This window comes from Bos grunniens, chromosome 5, assembly GCF_055505025.1.
Source record: "Bos grunniens cultivar Pamir isolate PY7600 chromosome 5, Bosgru_T2T1.0, whole genome shotgun sequence".
Lineage (NCBI taxonomy): Eukaryota > Metazoa > Chordata > Mammalia > Artiodactyla > Bovidae > Bos > Bos grunniens.
The window spans coordinates 103507358-103524911 of NC_141169.1; the positions used below are offsets into that span (position 1 = coordinate 103507358).

General features: G+C 43.4%; 1 protein-coding gene across 1 annotated transcript; it reads left to right on the forward strand.

Annotated features, from left to right (window-relative positions):
• Positions 1–264: 264 nt before the first annotated feature.
• Positions 265–16020, forward strand: LOC147372832 (antigen WC1.1-like). The gene is given in 14 exon segments (XM_086404353.1): positions 265–292; positions 1761–2069; positions 2162–2479; positions 7832–7924; positions 8000–8314; positions 9395–9709; positions 10068–10109; positions 10198–10516; positions 11117–11292; positions 11699–11794; positions 12009–12092; positions 13396–13542; positions 14430–14576; positions 15818–16020. Coding segments are annotated over 14 exon segments (2508 nt in total). The 3' UTR covers positions 15937–16020.
• Positions 16021–17554: the final 1534 nt, after the last annotated feature.

Genomic DNA, 17554 nt, shown 5'->3' on the forward strand with positions numbered 1-17554 from the left:
ACAGATTGGAATAATTAATGTTAAATATCTATGCTATTCGAAGTGAGTACAGACTTGATGCAATCCCTATCAAAGTCTCAATGGCATTGTTTATGGAAATAGAAAAGGCAATCTTCAAATAAGAGTGTGTTGTTTAATTTTTAGGTACTCATTAATTTTCCTGTTTTCTTGTCATCACTGAATTTTAGTTTCACTCCACTGTGGTCATAAAGATACTTGGAATGATGCTGATCTTGAATTTGTTCAAACTTGTTTGTACCTAGCATGTCATCTAGCCAGGAGAACATGCCATGTGTGCTTGAGAAGAATGCAAATTTTTCTGTTGATAGGAATACAGAATTAGTACAATGGTGGTATTAAAATCAATTACTGTCACCCCTTTGCATTTTCTACAACTCCTGTCTCAGAAGAAAAATCTCTAATAGGAGATGATCTGCAAACTCAGCTGTCTGGGAAACTCTCATTAAGAACTCCCTCTCCCCCAGGTTCATTGACAAATCCTGGGATTTCAAGAGAGATGGTCAGGACCATGCCCCCACTATGGTTTTCCAGTAGTCATGTATAGATGTGAGAATTAGACTGTAAAGAAAGCTGAGAGCCAAAGAATTGATGCTTTTCAACTGTGGTGTTGGGGAAGACTCTTGAGTGTCCCTGTACAGCAAAGAGATCCAGCCAGTCAGTACTAAAGGAAATCAGTCCTGAATATTCATTGGAAGGACTGGTGTTGAAGCTGAAACTCCAATATTTTGGACACCTGATGCAAAGAGCTGACTCATTTGAAAAGACCCTGATTCTGGGAAAGATTGTGGGCAGGAGGAGAAGGGGATGACAGAGGGTGAGATGGTTGGATGGCATCACTGACTCGATGGACGTGAGTTTCAGCAAGCTTCCAGAGTTGGTGATGGACAGGGAGGCCTGGTGTGTTGCAATCCATGGGGTCACAAAGAGTTGGACATGACTGAGTGACTGAACTGAACTGAACACCCCTCTCTATGACTCTCTGAGCTTTCTTAACTCATCTTATTTTCCACTTAGGCAACCTAATAAATTCTTGGAAATTGTTATCACCAAACTTTTGGAAAAAATATGGTGCCAATTAGTTATAATATCCATATTTCTTTACTGGAGCTGTCATCTGTCTAGAAGTTGGCATGCGCTCATGGATACAGCCTCATGATTTTCCATAACCTAAGTCACTTGAAGACTAGCCCCTGGGAGAGAAAACTGGTCAGAATATTAGCCCCAGAAGTCTCAGCAAAGCTTTCTAACTTTGTCTGGATGATACATCTCTAATCTCATATCCCACATCCCTCTTGGTGGGTTGTGTTCTGCATATCTCTGCATTCAAGTTTAAGTGCTCAACTATTATACAGTGTCCTTGGGTCTGTAGGCCCCAGCCTTCTAAATAAGAAATTTTCTTCTCCAACCAGTGCTAAAATATGTGTTCCTGGTATTCAGTTGTTCCGGTGATTTGTCTTAGGCCAGATCTGTCCAGGCTCCAAGACCAAGGAATTCACATTTTTAACCAATCTCAAAGTATATGTTCTTGGGATTCAGCCATCAAACTGACCCTGTAATCCTTCTGGATTTCTCTTCAGAGACTTGCACATGAAAATCCAGTTATGATGATAACTGTCAAATTCTCTCCCCTTTCCCTGTCCTAGGAAATAAAAGTTTTTACAGTGATGCCTGGGACATATTGTTTTCAATTATCAAGCAAGGTCCATGAACATTGACTAGGTTTGTTGTTTTTCTCTCAGTATTTGTGCGTCTAGCTGGAGGAGCTAGACCTTGCTCTGGGCGAGTTGAAGTGCATTCCGAACAAGACTGGATCCCAGTGTCTGACAGGAACTTTGCACTCCCCACTGGCCAGGTCATCTGTGCAGAGCTGGGATGTGGCAAGGCTGTGTCTGTCCTGGGACATGTGCCCTTCAGGGAGTCAGATGGCCAGGTCTGGGCTGAAGAGTTCAGGTGTGAGGGGAAGGAGCCTGAGCTCTGGTCCTGCCCCAGAATGCCCTGTCCAGGGGGCACTTGTCACCACAGTGGAGCTGCTCAAGTTGTCTGTTCAGGTAATATACATGTCAGGACTTAACCTCCCTACACACTCTGTTCAGGTGAGAAATCATGAGATTTTGCTGAAATCCTGTCATCTCATATCCAGCATACTCAGAAGTCCGGCTCATGACAAACGGCTCCTTTCAGTGTGAGGGGCAGGTGGAGGTGAACATTTCTGGACAATGGAGAGCGCTCTGTGCCTCCCACTGGACTCTGGCCAATGCCAATGTTGTCTGTCATCAGCTCGGCTGTGGAGTCGCCATCTCCACCCCCAGAGGACCACACTTTATGGAAGGAGGTGATCAGATCTCAACAGTCCGATTTCACTGCTTGGGGGTGGAGTCCTTCCTGTGGGAGTGCCCTGTGACTGCCCTGGGTGTCCCTGACTGTTCCCATGGCAACACAGCCTCTGTGATCTGCTCAGGTAAGAGAGAGGGACAAGGGCTACTGGTACTCGGGATGCTCCTGGAGTGAAACGTCTCCAAGAGCAGAGAGTGAGGGAAAACTGGCTTCAATAGTCAGATATTCCATGGTGAAATATGGTTCTTCTTATTCTTCATTTATTTTTCAGGTCAGGGCAAAAAGTATGAAGGGGAATAATATATTTTTAAACAACAGTGTTATTTACACATGGTCATAGAAAACAATGTATAAGCAGTAAGTTAGACTTCAGTCATGTTCTCCAGTCCAAGTCAACAAAGAGAACATTCCCAGCACCACAGAATTATTGTTGCCTCCCCATAACTGTCCTCTCCCTCCTCTCCAGTGAAAATTGCTTACTAACTTCTACCGTAGAATACTTCATCAGTGTTTGAAGTGTATATAAAATTTTGCAGTATGTTTTCTTTTGTATCTAATTTATTTAATTTATTTTATCTAATTTATTTAATGTTTGAGTCACTTGCTCAGTCGCTCTGTCATTTGGCTACAGTGCCTACAGTCTTTGCCATGGCATGGACTGTAGCCCACCAAGTTCCTTTGTCCATGGGATTTCCCAGCAAGCATACTGGAGTGGTGTGCCATTTCCTCCTCCAGGGGATCTTCCAATCCTGGGATTGAATCTGAGTCTCTTGCATTTCCTGTGCTGGCAGACAGAGTCTTTACCACTGAGCCACCAGGGAAGCCCTTAGTGCTTCTCATATCCCTTTACAAATAACTCTAAAGTAAAGTAAATGTTACTCAGTCGTGTCCGATTCTGGCCTACCAGGTTCCTCCATCCATGGGATTTTCCAGGCAAGAAGACTGGAGTGGGTTGCCATTTCCTTCTCCAGGAGATCTTCCCAACCCAGGGATTGAACCCAGGTCTCCCGTGTTGTAATAACTCTGCCTACACCATAAAAACATTCTCTGAGAGTATTTTATAGAAGTTTAATTATTTATCTCTTGCATGTTGTGCTTTCCTTCTGATGTGGATATCTATGTAAGATAATTGTCAGAGTTCATACAGACATCCAATTGACCCAGATCTTTCTGAAAAGACAGTGTTCCAGATTGCACTGCCACTTTGTCATAAACAGAAGGGTATGGTTGTCTGAGTATTTTTTGAGACTCTCTACTCTGTTCCATTGTATCATTTCTACACCCTTGAATGTTTTATTAATTATTGTAATTTTATAATAAGTATGAAACTTTTAATTTATAGGAATTACTTTATACTTAGTCTTCATTGCTTGTCTTGCCAACCACATTGGCTGTTTTTGGTCTTTGCATTTTGTATAAACTTGTGAGTCAGCTTATCATTTTTCACCAAAAAAGCATAAGGTATTTTGACTGAGATTTGATTTAATCTAAATATAAACTTGAGGATGATTGACTGTAGTAATTTTGAGTTTTCCAACTCACTGACATCATACATTCCTCTATTCAATTTGGTCTTGAATTTCTCTCAGAAGATTTGCTCATCTTTTACTGGGTTTTGTCTCCTAGGCATTTTATTTTTTGATGTTACTAGTATTTTTTTTTTTCCCTGTGTAAGTGTCTGAGCAATGAATTCTCTCTGACTTGTTTTCACCTTTTAATTTTTTTTCTTTTGAGCTAATTTGAGATTTACAGAAAAGTTGCAAGAATAATTGCAAGAATAAAACTTTCCAGATGACATTCACCTGGATTTCCCAGTGTTGGTATTTTGCTTTAGTCTTCCTTTCTCTGTCTGTTTCTGTCTTTCTCTTTTCCTCTTGGTTTGCCTCTCACCCCATTTCTCCCTGAATATGTAAAATCTTTCTGAATTAGATTGCAGACATGATGTCCCTTTACCCTTGAAATACTACGGGGAATTTCCTTATGTAACCACAGTTCAGTCAAGTTCTCAGACAACTTCAGCCCCAGATGACATCTAAGTGCAGCCACATGAAAATCCCAAGACAGAACTGCCAAGTTTGTCTGTCCCAAGTTACTGACCCGGAAAGTCTTAAGTAAAATGAAGTTGTTTGTTTTTGTTTTCCTACTGCTACTAACATTTTTGGAAAACTTTGTTATATAGCAATATAACCGGGACACTTACCATGTGAGCTGCATTCTAAATAGATGAATATTTGTCCTCTGATCTTCTATTTTACAGTTTCTACCTTGTGCTGATCTAATGTGCTGATACACTCATTCTCTAGTTCTTAATTTCAGTTATTAAGTTTCAGCTCTAGAATTTTTATTTGTTTTCTTGTTATCATTTTTCTGACAAGATATATCTTGTCAACTAATTCTATAATCACTGTAATCACGGCTACTTAAATTCTCTGCTAGATAACTCTAGTAGCTGAATACCTTTGGGAATACTTTCTAATGTCTCCTTTTTCCTCTTGGTTTTCCAGGAGATCTCTTCTATGTAAGCATTTTTAAAATGACAGACATAGAAGTATAAAATTATAGAAATCCTTCAGAAAAGGTTTTATTTTGCATCTTTTAATTAGAGATAGATTTAGGATTAGAACAGCTAATGTAACATAATTTTTTTAATTGAGTATAATTGCTTTACAATGTGGTATTAGTTTCTGCTGTTCAAGGAGTGAATCAGTTATATGTATACATATATCCCCTCCTTCTTGAAATGCAAATCAAAACTACAATGAAGTATTACCTCACACCTGTCAGAACGGTCATTATAAAAAAATCTACAACGATTAATACTGGGCATGATGTGGAGAAACGGGAACCCTCTTGTACTGTTGGTGGAAATGTAAACTGATACAGCCACTATGGAGAACAATATCAGTTCAGTTCAGTTCAGTTCAGTCACTCCGTCATGTCCAACTCTTTGTGACCCCATGAATCGAAGCACGCCAGGCCTCCCTGTCCATCACCAACTCCCGGAGTTTACTCAAACTCATGTCCATTGAGTCATTGATGCCATCCAACAATCTCATCCTCTGTCATCCCCTTTCCTCATGCCTTCAATCTTTCCCAGCATCAGGGTCTTTTCAAATCAGTCAGTTCTTCACATCAGGTGGCCAAAGTATTGGAGCTTCAGCTTCAGTATCAGTCCTTCCAATGAATATTCAGGACTGATCCCTTTAGGATGGACTGGTTGCATCTCCTTGCAGTCCAAGGGACTCTCAAGAGTCTTCTCCAACACCACAGTTCAGAAGAATCAATTCTTTGGTGCTCAACTTTCTTTATAGTCCAACTGTCACATCCATACATGACTACTGGAAAAACCATAGCTTTGACTAGACAGACCTTCGTTGGTAAAGTAATGTCTCTGTTTTTTAATATGCTGTCTGGTTTGGTCATAACTTTTACTCTAAGAAGGAAGCATCTTTTAATTTCATGGCTGCAGTCACCAACTGTAGTGATTTTGGAGCCCAAGAAAATAAAGTCAGCCATTGTTTCAACTGTTTCCCCATCAATTTCATATGAAGCGATGACACCAGATGCCATGATCTTAGTTTTCTGAATGTTGAGTTTTAAGCCAACTTTTTCACTCTCCTCTTTCACTTTCATCAAGAGGCTCTTTAGTTCTTCTTCACTTTCTGCCATAAAGGTGGTGTCATCTGCACATCTGAGGTTATTGATATTTCTCCCGGCAATCTTGATTCCAGCTTGTGCTTCATCCAGACCAACATTTCTCATGATGTACTCTGCAAATAAGTTAAATAAACAGGGTGACAATATACAGCCTTGACATACTCCTTTCCCTATCTGTTGTTCCATGTCCAGTTCTAACTGTTGTTTATTGACCTGTATACAGATTTCTCAAGAGGCAGATCAAGTGGTCTGGTATTCCCATCTCTTGAAGAATTTTCCACACTTTGTTGTGATCTACACAGTTAAAGTCTTTGGCATAGTCAATAAAGCAGAAATAGATGTTTTTCTGGAACTCTCTTGCTTTTTTGATGACCCAACAGATGTTGTCAATTTGATCTCTGGTTCCTCAGCCTTTTCTACATCCAGCCTAAACATCTGGAAGTTCATGGTTCATGTACTGTTGAAGCCTGGCTTGGAGAATTTTGAGCATTACTTTGCTAGCGTGTGAGATGACTGTGATTGTGTGGTAGTTTGAGCATTCTTTGGCATTGCCTTTCTTTGGGATTGGAATGAAAGTTGACCTTTTCCAGTCCTGTGGCCACGGCTGAGTTTTCCAAATTTGCTGTCATATTGAGTGCAGCACTTTAACAGCATCATCTTTTAGGATTTGACATAGCTCAACAGGAATTCCATCACCTCCGATAACTTTGTTCATAGTAATGCTTCTTAAGGCCCACTTGACTTCACATTCCAGGATGTCTGGCTCTAGGTGAGTGATCATACCATCATGATTATCTGGGTCATGAAGATCAGTTTTGTATAGTTCTTCTGTGTATTCTTGCCACCTCTTCTTAATATCTTCTGCTTCTGTTACGTCCATACCATTTCTGTCCTTGGTTGTGCCCATCTTTGCATGAAATGTTCCCTTGGTATTTCTAATTTTCTTGAAGAGATCTCTAGTCTTTCCCATTCTATTGTTTCCCTCTATTTCTTTGCACTGATCACTGAGGAAGGCTTTCTTGTCTCTCCTTGCTATTCTTTGTAACTCTGCATTCAAATGGGAATATCTTTCCTTTTCTCCTTTGCTTTTTGCTTCTCTTCTTTTTACATCTGTTTGTAAGGCCTCCTCAGATAGCCATTTTGCTTTTTTGCATTTCTTTTTCTTGGGGATGGTCTTGATCCCCATCTTCTGTACAACGTCATGAACCTCTGTCCATAGTTCTTCAGGCACTCTGTCTATTAGATCTAATCCCTTGAATCTATTTCTCACTTTCACTGTATAATCGTAAGGGATTTTATTTAGGTCATACCTGAATGGTCTAGTAGTTTCCCTACTTTCTTCAGTTTAAGTCTGAATTTGGCAATAAGAGTTCAGGATCTGAGCCACAGTCCTTCAAAACCTAGGAATAAAATTAGCATGAAGTGAAGTGTTAGTGAAGTCGCTCAGTCATGTCCGACTCTTTGCGACCCCATGGGCTGTAGTCTACCAGGCTCCTGTGTCCGTGGGATTTTCCAGGCAATAGTCCTGGAGTGGATTGCCGTTTCCTTTTCTGACCCAGCAATCCCCCTACTGGGCATAAACAGTGAGGAAACCATAATTCACAAAGACACATGTAACTCATTCTTAGGGCAATACATAGCGTAAAAGAAAAATTTTGGCATTCTCAAACACAGAAGTCTCAATAGAGATTAAAATTACATTAACTTTGCTGCTATGTTATAGCTCCCATCTCAGGCTCCATCACTAGATCATTATTTAGCTTAAATCAGTTTCCAGTTGTTCAGCTTCCCAGCTCTCTAATCATTGCTGTTTCTGCAGGAAACCAAACCCAGGTGCTGCCCCAGTGCAAGTACCCCGTGTCTGAACCAGCGGCCTCAGCATCCCCAGAGGAGAGCGCCCCCTACTGCTCAGGTGAGGGTCCCACAGAATAGAAGACCCTTCTCATTCCCCTGTCAATGCCCCATTGTCCCATTTCTCTCTCCTCAGACAGCAGGCAGCTCCGCCTGGTGGACGGGGGCGGTCACTGCGCCGGGAGAGTGGAGATCCTTGACCAGGGCTCCTGGGGCACCATCTGTGATGATGGCTGGGACCTGGACGATGCCCGCGTGGTGTGCAGGCAGCTGGGCTGTGGAGAAGCCCTCTACGCCACGAGGTCTGCTCACTTCGGGGCAGGGTCAGGGCCCATCTGGCTGGACGATCTGAACTGCACAGGAAAAGAGTCCCACGTGTGGAGGTGCCCTTCCCGAGGCTGGGGGCAGCACGACTGCAGACACAAGCAGGACGCTGGGGTTATCTGCTCAGGTCTGCGCTGCACACTGTCCACAGGCTGGGGAATGGGGGTGGCTGGAGGATGGGGTTCTAAGCCCTGAGGGAGAGATGCTGAAAGGACTAGAGAAGGAGGCTTTCTCCCATGGAACCTGTGGTTCCAGCAGACGTGAAGACGAGGTGCTTTCACTGCCTCCTGCAGCAGCTGACGTTTTTGTTCTTTCTTCTCAGCAGTGTTTCCTGGCAGAGCCGTTTCTTACAGTTTCCACACGACAGCAGAGCTCTCTTTTCAGTTCCCTGTGGTAGTAAAGTCTAGAGATCCCGTTGGTGCTGTAATGAAAGCACAGATTTACTCTGTTCAGTTCTATTTGCTAGGAGTCTGCTGACGGTCTCCGTGGGCCAACATCCTGGTGCTCACAGAGCTGCGATCTTCCTGAAGGCACAGGGAGGACTCCTTTCCCAGCCTTTCCTGGTTTCTTTGTGACCTCTTTCCTTGGCTTAGAGCCCTCTTCTTCTTCAGACCTACAGCAAACTATGTCTCTTCTGAGCATTCTTCTTTACAATTCCCTCTAACTGGAGCTTTGCAAGGTTATCCATTTAAGGATACCAGGGATAAGGAGGTGATTAGGCTGGACTCAGGTGGTTAATTCACAATATTCCAGCTTAGTCTCACCATCCCAAAGTCCTTATCTTAGTAACATCTGTAAAGTCCATTTTCAAATGTAAGGTAACATATTCACAGGTTCCACAGATTATGATGTAGAGATTTGTGAGTTCATTATTCTGCCTACCCACCCCCCACCCCAGTATCCACATCACATCCCATTCACAGATCCTTTTTAGATTTTACCAGGAAGCAGGATCTAGCTCCCCCTGCTTGCAGGTACCCAGATTAGTCTTTCTCTCTGTTCATATCCATGACATCACTGTGGTAGAAATAGACACAAAAAGACAAAGTAAGATGAAAGGGAGATGAATGTCATTCTTGTCACCTAGTGGACATCTCCTCAACTAGGTCAGGGATGTATAGTCACAAATTCTTGGAGAGAGGAAAACCCAGAGCACTGAGTTGGGTATTGTTCACTATGTCCTGTTTCCTCTCCTTTTCAATCTTAGATTTCCTGGCTGTCAGGATGGTGAGAAAGGACCAGGAGTGTGCTGGGTGGCTGGAAGTTTTCTACAATGGGACCTGGGGCAGTATCTGCCGCAGCCCCATGGAAGACATCACTGTGTCCATGATCTGCCGACAGCTTGACTGTGGGAACAGTGGAAGTCTCACCACTTCAGTTGCTCTTAGGGAAGGTTCTAGACCCCGGTGGGTAGATAGAATCCGTTGTCAGAAAACTGATACCTCTCTCTGGCAGTGTCCTTCTGACCCTTGGAATTACAACTCATGCTATCCAAAGGACGAAGCCTATATCTCATGTGCAGGTAAATTACTGTTCTGTTTTTGTGTCTGTCCCAACCCCGTAGGATGTTGTTAGTGTGATTTTATGTTTTTCAGTCTAAGTGATGAATTTAGGTTGAATCTAGAAAAAGGTGGGCTATGTTTCTGTCTGTGTTTCCACGTATTTGTATTCGTTGTGCGGTATGGACCTGGTAAACAGCAAAGAGATAAAGAAATTTCAGCTTGTGGCAAGATGTAGTTAATGTCTCAGCCCATTAGATGATGAAACCCCTGTTTTTACTTGTTGTTTGGATTGAGCCAAGGACCTTTGATAATCTTGTTTGGGAACAAGACCAGCCCCAGCAGTCCCTGATCCAGCACTTCTCATCATTGCTTCTACAGGAGGGAAACACAAGAGCTGTCCAACTGCTGCCCCCTGCACAGGTACGTCAGCCCCGCCCCCTCCCCTGTGGCTCCCAGGGGCTCCTTCCTCCCACCAGGGGAGTCACAGGAGGGGCTGCTGCCTTTTCAGACAGAGAGAAGCTCCGGCTCAGGGGAGGAGACAGCGAGTGCTCAGGGCGGGTAGAGGTCTGGCACAGCGGCTCCTGGGGCACCGTGTGTGATGACTCCTGGAGCCTGGCAGAGGCTGAGGTGGTGTGTCAGCAGCTGGGCTGTGGCCCGGCTCTGGAAGCTGTGCCAGCTGCGACATTTGGCCCTGGAAACGGGAGCATCTGGCTGGATGAGGTGCGGTGCGGGGGCCAGGAGTCCTCCCTGTGGGACTGTGCTGCTGAGCCCTGGGGACAGAGCGACTGCAAGCACGAGGAGGATGCTGGTGTGAGGTGCTCTGGTGAGTGAGGGGCTCGGTGTTCATCCCAGTGAGTGGAGGACAAGTGTGAGTTTGTATCCAGAGCACTTCCTGGGGTAACCTGCTGCTTTGTGCTCTGGCTTGAGAAAAAGCTATTATCTGATTTCCTGGGATCTGGGAGAGAATGATATGCCCATAATGATAGATGTAACCTGATGGCTTTTTCCAATTAACTCAGTACAGTAATCCATTCTTTTTTTCCTTCTCTCACTGTGAGAGAACAGCAGTTCCCTCCAGCCATGGAAGTAAGTGGTTCTGCTGCTCTGAGCAGTGTGATTGTGGAGATCCCCATATTTTCAGGCACCTGCACTATATATCTTTATATTTCAACAAAACTACCCATATCAGTACAGAAAACCTTAATGATCTCATGTTTACAATCCTGTTAAGCAGTGGCAGCTGATGTCCTCAGAGCTTCACCAACTTTCATCCTGTAAAAATCCTCTAGAACCAAAATGAGAAGACACTTGACATAGCTCAGGGAAAGACCTCTATCGATCACATCTTGGGGTTCAGGCAAACCCATTGTGTCTTACTGGTGACTTCATGGTCTTGAAGACTCAGAAGAAGACCAGTATAAGGACAGAAGGGTTTCTCTGGACTTATGACCCTCCTAAAACCCTATGGTCCACTTTGACTCAGCTCCAGACCCTGGCATCCTCTCCCTTCCCATGATCATCTGCATCATCCTCGGAGCCCTTCTCTTCATGGTCCTCATCATCCTGGGGATACAGCTACACAGATGGAGAGCAGAGCACCAAGGTGGGCCTTAGGGATGCTAAATGACCTGGAAAGTGGTGGGAAAGAAATTGAGTCTGTTGTGACATCAAGAAAGTGCACAAGTATTGGTCTCCATGCTCATTATCTGGTAAAATCCCACCTTTTCTACAGTAGACAACAGGATTTGAAAGAATGGAATCCTTGGTCCTGGGTTGAATGTAAAATTTCTTGAGAATTATGACTTCCTGTGTGAACAGTGCCAGTGGATATTGAGTGTGAGATCAAGGTCAGGGTCAGGAAATCTAGTTCTGTTCCATGTAGCTAAGAAAGGAGCCTGAGCAGCCCAGAGTGGTTCCCCAAGGGGCAACGCTGGAGAGCACTGAAGGCCTTTTCTGTTGATAAAGGGATTAACTCCAGGGTCAGTCTCTAACTCATGCCACTTTCCCAGAGTTATCTGATTTTGAAGCTGCTGTTGATGAAGCTGTGTACCAGGAGATTGATGACATCATAAAACCAGGGAAGAAGGACCTGTTGGATAGCCAAGGTAAGTCCCACGCCCTCCCCTCTGATCATGAGTTGGCTGTGTGTTATTTTCAGCAAACAGAGACCTAACCTTATTAAGCCAACTTCACATGGAGTTCCAAGCCTTCTCTCTACAAGTCTGAAGTCTCAATATTTCCTCTAAACTATGACAGCAGGCATCCTACCATGACAGGGCAAAGGTTTCCATTTTTCTATGATGCTTTTCTCCCTACCAGGTAACCTGTCTGATGACTCAGCAACTAAGCTGCCGTATTACACAGGGGATGATGGAGAGGATGGATACCCCGACTCTGCCTCAGGTAGCAGGTCTTCCCTTGGATGGTGGGGATGCGGAGGAGGAATTGTGTCTGAGGATCTCTTCCTGTGATTAAGACATCACAGGATGTCTTAATCATCCACACGGGAAGGATCTCTTTTCTCTAGTTCACAACAACTTTTTCCCTCTCTTGCCCACTCTATGACCTCAGAAGTGGAAAGGTCAGACCTAGTTCTCTGTATTCATGACCACTTCTACCCAGTTACAGACTGAATATGTAGTGCTTCCCAGGTGGCGCTAGTGGTAGAGAACCTGCCTGCCAATGCAGAGAGATAAGAGATGCTGGTTTGATCCCTGGATCAGGAAGATCCTCTGAAGGAGGGCAGGGCAACTGACTCCAGTAGTCTTGGCCAGAGAATCCCCACGGACAGAGGAGCCTGGCAGGCTACAGTCCACAGGGTCTCAAACAGTTGGACACAACTGAAGCAACTGAGCATGCATGGATCTAATAGTACATTATTATCTAATGTACCATTAAAGATTTTAAGACCATTTAAAAAAAATCTGAAACTGATAAACTAAAAATTGTGTGGCTAAAGAGAACATTGGAAACTATAGTTGGATCCAGATTCAGTCTGATATTTTAATTATTTCATGGATTTTTATATATATTGAGACACAAATATTGCTATTGATAAGCCCTGGAATATATGGAGTGATCAGTGCTGGTAGTTACCAATGACCAGAAACTCTTACTTATAAGGAACTGGAGAAAGGACAATGTCCTCTCTGGGTCTTCTCCAGATAATAAAGATGGACAACCCCTGGAGGTGAGATCCTAAGGTCAACCAAGGTCTAGAAGGGACTGAAACCCAGGCATCTTGTGACTGGGATGGTGGGATATCCTGTCTCTGAGTAACAGATGTCCAGGATCCCTCTCCCACCAGCTCTGTGTCTCCCAGAGCCTTAGAGAGCACACAGACACCTGGGTTCTCTTGGTCCAGATTCATCCTCCCCAGTCACTGATAAGTGCACAGTATATGTTATAAATCTGTATCATATGCTTGAAATAGTACCTGAAACTCATAGCATAATAGCTTTTGTTGATGCTTTATGATATGAGAGACCGTGTTAGAAAAATATGACTGACCCTGATATATTGAAATAGTTAAAAGATTTAAATGATTTCTGAGCACTGTGAGATCAAATACATGCCTTTGACACGACCTTGGAATATAGAGTCTATATTTATCAGTTGTTTGAACTTCTGCATTAGAAAGGACTTAGGCCATCACATAGTCCAACACATACTTTGCTATTCCACCTAAGTCCGTGTCTGTTTACAGATCCTCTGAGACAGCGTATCAACACCACAGGAAATGGTTATGATGATGTCGATGAGTTACCTGTTCCTGTAAATCTTTTCTTCCCTGGGATGAATGAAAATAACTTTTCCCCAGAGGACAGAGGTGGCGCCCGTTATTCCCAGACAAGTGAGTTGACAGCTCAGTAACCTGACTTCATCGTGTGGAGAAGATGAGTTTTGACCCACTTAACAGTCAGTTGTTCTTATTGTTGAAATTGGGGTAGACTCTTATACCTAGATGGGCTTCCCGGGTGGTGCGATAATAAAGACTCCACCTGCTAATGCAGGAGACACAAGCGGGTGTCTTGTGTCTTGATAGGGTTTGATCCCTGGATTGGGAAGGTTCCCTGGAGGAGGGCACGGCAAACCACTACAGTATTCTTGCCTGGAGAATCCCATGGACAGAGGAGCCTGGCAGGCTATAGTCCGTGGGGTCGCAGAGAGTCGGACATGACTGAGCATGCTCACATGCACAGAGAAAGAAGAATGCCTTCCTGGACCTTTTCCAGTTAGTAAAGATGGACGACTAAAAGGGACTGAAACCCAGGCGTCCTGTAACTGGGATGGTGGAATATCCTGTCTCTGAGTAACAGATGTCCAGGCTCCCTCTCCCACCAGCTCTGTGTCTTCCAGAGCTTCAGAGAGCACAGACACCTGGGTTCTCTTGGATCAGATTCATGCTCCCCAGTCACTTTTATGTGCATAGTATGTGTTACAACTCTGTACCACATGCTCAAAAAGAGTACCTAAAACTCATAGCATTATAGATTTTGTTGATGCTTTATGATATGAGAGACCATACTAGAAAAATATGATTGACCCTGATATATTGGAATATTTAGAAGGTTTAAATGATTTCTGAGCACACTGAAATAAACTACATGCCTTTAACAGCCCTGGAATATGGAGTATATATTAGTCATTTATTTGAATCTCTGCCTCAGAAGGGACTTGGAGCATCACTTAGTCCAACTCATATTTTGCTTTTTCACCTAAGTTCTTATCTGTTTTCAGAGCCTCCGGGACAGAACATCAACACCATAGGAAATGGTTATGATGATGTTGATGAGTTACCTGTTCCCATAAATCCTTTCTTCCCTGGGATGAATGAGAATAACTTTTTCCCAGATGATAGAGGTGGTGCCAGGTATTCCCAGACTGGTGAGTTGACAGCTCAGTAGCCTAACTTCATCATCATGGAGAAGATGAGTTTGACTCATCAACTGTCAGTGTTTCTTTACTATCAGAACTGGGGTAGCCTTGTTTGGGTTTCCCTGGTGGTGCAGTAGTAAGGACTCTGCCTGCAAATGCAGGAGACAAAAGAGACTTGAATTCGATCCGTGAGTCAGGAAGAGTCCCTGGAGAAAGAAATGGCAACCCACTCCAGTATTCTTGCCTGGAAAATCATGTGGACAGAAGAGCCTTGTGGGCTATAGTCCACGGGGTTGCAAAGAGTCAAACACGAGTGAGCATGCATGCACCACATATACCAGGTATTATTGACTTTTTATTATCTCTGGAATATTGGAGCTACTTCATCTCTTCTAAGAGGAGAACATACTGTGTTCTCTTGTCCGTGTCCATCATCAATTGGATAAAGACACATTTGTATGAGTTACAGAGGCTTTGTTTCCATTTTCATACCCCAAATTGAAATATACGTTTTGACAATAAATTTGGAGATTTTTCAAATTGTGAGAACTAATCTGAAATGTTTTTAATGGCAGTATAAATTAAATTTATGAGCTATAAAACTTGTTTTGAGAAATCTGTGTAACCATATATTTAAAGTTGATTGCTCACTATTAAAGCAGAATCTGAAATAGCCTTAACTACAGAATCATAAATCTCAACACTAGATGGGAACCAAGAGAAAATTTTCTCTCACTTCAATTGCCAGATGAAGACCCTCATTCCCAAGGACTAGGCTTTCTGCCTATATGTGGGGATATGGTCCCTGGGGAGCAGGAGGTTGTGAAATTTGGTTGAGTTGCCCATTTCTGGCATCTGACAGAGGACCCAGAGTGTTCTCATAGAGCTTGCAGGTCAGGCTGGTTCTGTTGCTGAGGTGCTCAGAAGAGGGCATCTAAGGCACTCTACAGAGGTCATCTCCTGTCTCTACTTCTTGAGAAATCAGACCCACCGAGTGTTGAAGAGGCATGCACATCTCCTTTCCACTCCTGGCCATTATTGGTCCATCTTCTTTCCAACTTCCAAGGTCCAGACAAGATGTTGCATGGAGTAGCTGAGTCAGTATGAAGTAGCTCAATCTAGACTTTTAGACAATGCTGGGTGCTCCCCCTCACCTCAGATACTTTGTGGCCCCTTTTACTATCCTTCCATCAAAGGTTGTGTCTTGTCATTTTGTCACCACTAAAACCAGACTCTCCTTACTGTTTCAGGCATGTCTCTGAAGTCTCTAAGAGAAACTGTTGACTCTGGGGTGGAAGAGAAGGAGTCCTCATTGGTCCTGAGACAAGAAGAGCCTGGATATGATGATGTGGAGCTTAGCACCATGTAGCACCATGTTTGAAGCAAGAAATTCTTAAAAGACAACTCTGTAATATTTTTTGTCAAATAAATGAGAATCCTGTCTTCTTCATAATTATTGTTTTTACATGGAACTATGATTAAAGGAATTTTTTTTTCCTCTGTAGAAATCATATCATTACCTGCGACACAGGGTTTTACATTGAAAGTTGCCATGAAACATAATCCCTGACATTTTCATGTCTTTGTAACTTACTCCATTCTGCCAGAATAAAGTATTTATGGGTGGTAAGTGCCTGTGAGGTTTCAGAAAAATCCTAGAGACTTTCACTGGGTCTTCCCAAATAACATAGGACAGGCCTCCAAGCTTAACATGCTAAGTGCACTACAGATAGGAAAGAATTTCCTATAAATACTTTCCCCACATGACATTCTGGCTGCCTTGTCATAATTAATACTCTGCAGAGAAGTTTTCTTGTTTTTGTGACAGACCCTGGAACGATAAACCCTCCCAAACCACCCCTCACAAAAGGCCCCTTCACAGGCCACGTGGATAACTTGGAATGATTGCCCTCATCTTCCTGATCTAAACAGTCCAAAAGTCTATTCACCAACTCCTGGCCAGTTTTGAGCACTCAATCCATAATAGGCTCATCCTGAGACTCTCCCAAGTCTAGGTGGGAAATCTTGTCCTCCTCTCCTCTCCCATAATTTTATATGATTTTTATCACCCAGAATTACAGTAACCAGCTCTTTTGGCTTCATGGATACCGTGAATCAGGAATAAAATATAATATTCTTTATGGGTACACTTTACTCTGTCACTTATTTCATCACTTCCCAATGGCAAATGGCCACATGAGCTGCACTTGGAGAAACCCTAGGGATCTCTAATCCCCAGCACAGAAAAAAAAATTACAGAGATTACAAGTATGAGTGTAGGTTGGAGCCTTGGACATCATCCAGAGCCATCAACTAAATAACAGGTTGGCCACAAATCATACTCAGGCCAGCACTCTCAGGTCTTATATTAGTTCAGCAGCTTCTCCAAATGTCCACAATGAAATGGGATGGGAGTCAGGGTATTGTGGAAATGTATTGTTTACTTGGTCACCCCTACAAGACAGCTCTCTCTACCCTGAACAATCACAGCAGGATCACATTTACATTTTCAACAGTTACCAGATTAAAGGACTCTTTAAACAACATGTTTTCAGAGAAGCCTATTGGTCTGAAATTCTTCCTCTAAGAGTTCAGTCATATCAGATGCCTCCATTGACATCAATAAAACTCACATAGCCCCAAATTCCTCATCTTTTTGTCTATATCCCTTCTTCTAGATCCCCTCTGTCTTATTCTCCAATTTCTTGCCCCTTTATCCCACCTGATGCCCCTCAGTGGTGGGTTGGATGGTAAAGAATCTGCCTGCTGGGCAGGAGACCTGGGGTCGATCTCTGGGTGGGGAAGACCCCCTGAAAAAGGGAATGGTAACCCACTCCACTCCAGTATTCTTGCCTGGAGAATCTCATGGACAGAGGAGCCTGGCAGGCTACAGTCCACAGGGTGGCAAAGATTCGGACACCACTGAGTGACTAACATTTTCACTTTGTCCCACCTGGATACAGGGTGTGAGGTAGCACCGATTTGCC